Source organism: Neomonachus schauinslandi, chromosome 13 (genome assembly GCF_002201575.2).
Source record: "Neomonachus schauinslandi chromosome 13, ASM220157v2, whole genome shotgun sequence".
Taxonomy (NCBI): domain Eukaryota; kingdom Metazoa; phylum Chordata; class Mammalia; order Carnivora; family Phocidae; genus Neomonachus; species Neomonachus schauinslandi.
The window spans coordinates 28,128,826-28,134,586 of NC_058415.1; the positions used below are offsets into that span (position 1 = coordinate 28,128,826).

General features: G+C 40.3%; 1 protein-coding gene across 1 annotated transcript in view; it reads right to left on the reverse strand.

The window, feature by feature from the left end:
- LOC123323184 (1-phosphatidylinositol 4,5-bisphosphate phosphodiesterase epsilon-1-like) overlaps positions 1 to 1,099 on the reverse strand; it is a 49,588-nt gene extending 48,489 nt beyond the window's left edge. Inside the window, exons 1-4 of the mRNA XM_044920753.1 lie at positions 974 to 1,099; positions 562 to 681; positions 325 to 459; positions 3 to 147 (exon numbers count right to left, since the gene is read on the reverse strand). Of these exons, the coding sequence (XP_044776688.1) occupies positions 3 to 147; positions 325 to 459; positions 562 to 681; positions 974 to 1,099 (526 nt within the window). The remainder of the gene's footprint in view (positions 1 to 2; positions 148 to 324; positions 460 to 561; positions 682 to 973) is intronic.
- Positions 1,100 to 5,761: the final 4,662 nt, after the last annotated feature.

Below are 5,761 nucleotides of genomic sequence, written 5' to 3' on the forward strand. Positions count from 1 at the left end.
GCCTTGAGACCAAGAGCAGTCCAGCAGGTTCTGCTCACTCAGTGACACGAGTTTGCCAGTTTTCTGGAACATCCGTCCTTCGAGGGCACCAGCTGCTCTAAAAGCCCAACCAGAAGCACACTGACCCTGAAACCAAATTATAAAGCTCTCAGGTTAAACAAGAAATAGCAAGGCCTTGACAACAGCCCATGGATCTGAAAACTCTTGTAAAACATAGCAAGGCCATGTTGTTCCCCATAGCAGGGAACCATAGCAGGGCTGCTACTTTCTTTTTGGCTTTACTCTTGGAGAGAACTGTGGTGAGTAGTCATCCTTCATACTCACAGGACTTACACCGGCTGTCTGTCTCCTGTCTACAGGTACAATGATTTCAGCAAAGAAGGGTATTTTAAACACTTTCCCATCCTTGTCCTTCTGGATTTTAAGGCCATGCATCATGTGCCTGAATTTTTCATTGGTCTTCAAGGAAAAGAAAGTAGAATGTTGACAAGGATGAGAATTCTTTGGCAAAGTACCAACGAGAGAAAGAATAAAAGGTTCAGCAATCCATGCCACACTCACCAGGTCACCAAAGGCGTTCATTGCCATCGTGAAGCTGTGTTTCCCTTGGCTGTATTCCTGATTGTGCTGTTCAATCATTTTCATATTCCTCTCCCACACTACTCTCCTCCATCTTTCATTCTAGAGACAAACATATAACCCATCATCTTTATTTCTATTTAAAACCAACTGACTTACTTGGTGGATGTGCTGACAGAGAGGAGGGGAAACCCTGACCAGGGCTGCGCTGACGCTCCGGGAGCTGCTCTCCAGCAACCACGCAGCCGGACATACGCCCCCAACGTTGTGCAGTCACAGTGCCCTGTTTACTGCCTTGGCAAGAGTGGCCTCAAGCAGCTACTCTCTGCTATGAACTCCCACCAGCACAGAACATTCCCTGGGGTTCTCACTGGACGGCTCAGCTGTTACCAACCTCATCATATAGTTTCCCATATGTTGCCTTCCACTGGATCCATTGAGCATCTAACCTTAGGCCAAGTTTTGTAGTAGCTGAGACTATTCCCAAGCAAAGGGCAGTCAGGAAGAGAAAAGGATGCATGTTTCTGGAACCTAGGAAGGGAAAAGAAATGAGCATCTGAACAGACCAATCTGTCTAAAAAGCCATCCTCTTCTTCTGAGTTCTTAGAGCCACTATGATGGAGTAAAAACATAGAATTTATCCTCCCAATACATACACAAGGACTGGACTGGCCTCACGGTGGGGGGTGGGGGGCGCTCACCTGCTAGTGCAGCTCTGCAAGGACCGACAGCAGGTGTAGCTCTGGGGCTCTCTGATGTTGGGCTGTAGATTTAAGGCCACTCATCGAAAGCCCTGGGGTTTGGCCTGGCTGGTCCTGCCCACACCACCTGGTCACACTGTGATCCTGTTGGTTTTGCTTTTGTTTGCCAAGCTGATGACTTCTGATGTTTTTTTGATGATTATATCTTGTTTTTGACAGAACAAAAACTTCTAGACAATAGCGTGGACTCATATCCCTACCTCAAATTGTCCTTAATCGGTTTGACTAAAAACAATGAGCTCAGGGTGGTTCAGCTAAGTGACCAATGAGTTCCCAGTGATCTGGCTTACAAAAACAAGTATATGCATATTCAACAAGGAAGAAGATGTACAACTCCCATTAATCGATGCCATTATAAGACAGGAAGGCAGTGTGCCATAAAGGTGCATTTAAATATATTTTGTCATTGTATGCTATCAACTATATGTCTAGCACTGTGAAAATACCTATATTTTTAGACATTTTTCTCACAACTCAGGTCAAATAAGCTTATAATCATTTTATAGATGAGAAGAGAGAGACAAAAAGAAATTTGGTGAGCCATTCAAAAGAGTAATAAAGTGTCTCATGGTTCATCTCCCTCTCTGATTTCTCCCCCTTTGGATTTCCCTCCCTTCCCCTATGGTCCTCCGTGCTATTGCTTATGTTTCACATATGAGTGAAACCATATGATAATTGTCTTTCTCTGTTTGACTTACTTCACTTGGCATAATCCCCTCCAGTTCCATCCACGTCGATGCAAATGGTGGGCATTCATCTTTTCTGATGGCTGAATAATATTCCATTGTGTATATGGACCACATCTTCTTTATCCATCCATCTGTTGAAGGGCATCTTGGCTCCTTCTACAGTCTGGCTATTGTGGACATTGCTGCTATGAATATTGAGGTGCCCTTCTTTTCACTGCATCTGTATCTTTGGAGTAAATACCTAGTAGTGCAATTTCTGGGTCATAGGGTAGTTCTATTCTTAACATCCTGAGGAGCCTCCATACTGTTTTCCAGAGTGGCTTCACCAGGTTGCATTCCCACCAACAGTATAAGAGTATTCCCCTTTCACCACATCCTTGCCAACATCTGTTGTTTCCTGTTTTGTTAATTTTTGCCATTCTAACTGGTGTAAGGTGGTATCTCATTGTGGTTTTGATTTGTATTTCCCTGATGCCAAGTGATGTTGAGCCTTTTTTCATGTGTCTGTTAGCCATTTGTATGTCTTTTTTGGAGAAGTGTCTGTTCATGTCTTCTGACCATTTTTTGATGGGTTATTAGTTTTTTGAGTGTTGAGTTTGAGAAGTTCTTTATAAATCTGAGATATCAGCCCTTTATCTGACAAGACATTTGCAAATATCTTCTCCCATTCCATGGGCTGCCTCTTAGTTTTGTTGACTGTTTCCTTTGCTGTGCAGATGCTTTTTATCTTGATGAAGTCCCAAAAGTTCATTTTTGCTTTTGTTTCACTTGCCTTTGGAGACGTGTCTTGAAAGAAGTTACTGTGGCCGAGGTCAAAGAGGTAACTGCCTATGTTCTCCTCTAGGATTTTGATGGATTCCTGCCTCACATTGAGGTCTTTCATCCATTTTGAGTTTATCTTTGTGTATGGTGTAAGGGAATGGTCCAGTTTCATTCTTCTCCATGTAGCTGTCCAGTTTTTCCAGCACCACTTATTGAAGAGACTGTCTTTTTTCCATTGCATATTTTTCCCTGATTTGTCAAGGATTAGTTGATCATAGAGTTGAGGGTCCATTTCTGGGCTCTCTATTCTGTTCAATTGGTCTATATGTCTGTTTTTGTGCCAATACCATGCTCTCTTGGTGATCAGAGCTTGGTAATATAGCTTGAAGTCAGGCAACGTGATGCCCCCAGTTTTGTTTTTCCTTTTCATCATTCTCTTGGTGATTCAGGGTCTTTTCTGGTTCCATACAAATTTTAGGATTTTTTGTTCCAGCTCTTTGAAAAATGCCAATGGTATTTTAATAAGGATGGCATTGAAAGTGTAAATTGCTCTGGGGAGGATAGACATTTTAACAATGTTTATTCTTCTAATCCATGAGCATAGCGTGTTTTTCCATTTTTTTGTGTCTTCCTCCATTTCTTTCATAAGTGTTCTGTAGTTTCTAGAGTATACATAGCCATCCAAGCCTCTCTCAAAAAATTAGAAAAATCCCAAATGCACAAGCTAACCCTACACCTAAAGGAGCTGGAGAAAGAACAGTAAATAAAACCTAAACCAAGCAGGAGAAGAGAAATAATAAAGATTAGAGCAGAGATCAATGAAACAGAAACCAGAAAAACAGCAGAACAGATCAACGAAATTAGAAGCTGGTTCTTTGAAAGAATTAATAAGATCAATAAACCACTAGCCAAACTTATGGAAAAGAAAAGAGAAAGGACCCAAATTAATAAAATCATGACTGAGAGGGGAGGGATCACAACTAACACCAAGGAAATGGAAACAATTATTAGAAATTATTACCAGCAACTGATGCCAACAAATTAAGCAACCTGGAAGAAATGGACGCCTTCCTGGAAACTTACAAACTACCAAGACTGAAACAGGAAGAAATAGACAATCTGGATAGACCAATAACCAGTAATGAAATTGAAGCAGTAATCAAAAACCTCCCAAAAAACAAAAGTCCAGGGCCAGATGGCTTCCCAGGGGAATTCTACCAAACATTTAAAGAAGAAATAATACCTATTCTACTGAAGCTGTTCCAAAAAAAAAAAAAAAGAAAAGAAACGGAAGGAAAACTTCCAAACTCCTATGAGGCCAGCACTACCCTGATCCCAAAACCAGGCAAAGACCCTATCAAAAAGGAGAATTACAAACCAATATCCCTGATGAACATGGATGTATAATACTCAACAAGATCCTAGCTAATAGGATCCAACAGTACATTAAAAGGATTATTCACCACGACCAAGTGGGATTTATTCCTGGACTGCAAGAGTGGTTCAATATTCCCAAATCAATCAGCGTGGTAGAGCACATCAGTAAAAGAAAAGACAAGAACGATATGATCCTTTCAAATGATGCAGAAAAATCATTTGACAAAATACAGCATCCGTTCCTGATTAAAACTTTTCAGAGTATAGGGATAGAGGGAACATTCCCCAATGTCATAAAAACCATCTATGAAAAGCCCACAGCGAATATCATTATCAATGGGGAAAAGCTGAGAGCTTTTCCTTTAAGATCAGAAACACGACAGGAATGCCCACTCTCACAACTATTGTTCAACATAGTACTAGATGTCCTAGCCTCAGCAATCAGACAACAAAAAGAAAAAAAGGCATCCAAATTGGCAAAGAAGAAGTCAAACTCTCCCTCTTTGCAGATGACATGATACTTTACGTGGAAAACCCAAAAGACTCCACCCCCAAATTACTTGAACTCATATAGCAATTCAGTAATGTGGCAGGGTACAAAATCAATGCACAGAAATCATTTGCTTTTCTATACACTAACAATGTAACTGTAGAAAGAGAAATTAAGGAATCAATTCTATTCACAATAGCACCAAAAGCCATAAGATACCTAGGAATAAACCTAACTAAAGAGGTAAAGGATCTATACTCTAGAAAATGTCTCTTTGTCTCAGCTCAGGTCATGATCTCTTGGTCATGGTCTCTGGATCATAAATCTGTGCTGAGCACAGAGTCAGCTTCAGATTCTCTCTCCAACCCCTTCAGCCCCTCCCCATGCTTGTTCTCTCTTTCTCTCTCTCAAATAAGTAAAATCTATAAAAAAAAAAAAAGAAAGAAAGAAAGAAAAAGAAAGGTCCATTAGGCCAGTGTTTTTGAAAATGTTTTGACTATAACCATTAATAACAGATGCATTTTACATCTAATTCAGAGAACATGTGTGCAACCATGCACACGCACACGCAAAGCAAAAGTAAACTGCCTTACTGTCTACTATGCTCTAAGATATTTTTTTTCATTCTTTACTTTTCTATTCAATTCTAGTCTGTTCTGTTCAAATCTGATCTGATCCATACTGTTTTATTCCATTCTATTTGTTTAGATTGCATTTCATTTGGAAAAAAATATGTTAGTAATGACCTGTTAAATGGATTTTATTACCCATTAATGAATTTTCATCCACACTTGAAAAAGTGCTGCACTGGGCAGCTTCTTAGACATTTTACTACATCATAAAATTAATCTACAGATTCAGAATGGAGACAGCGAGACAAAAATAAAATAAAAGGGAATGTATGCATTACATACAGAACAGGGTAACATCACTCGAATAGCCCATAGATGGCTGCCCGTTATTGCACCCAGTATGCTGAACAGGTGGGACTCGTGCAGTGGGATCTAAACAGCAGGTTATTCTGACCTCCTCCTCACTCTGCAACAGCTGTTCAGAGGAGTAATCCCTCTTAGAAAATAGAAAGTCAGTGTTCACTTATCATG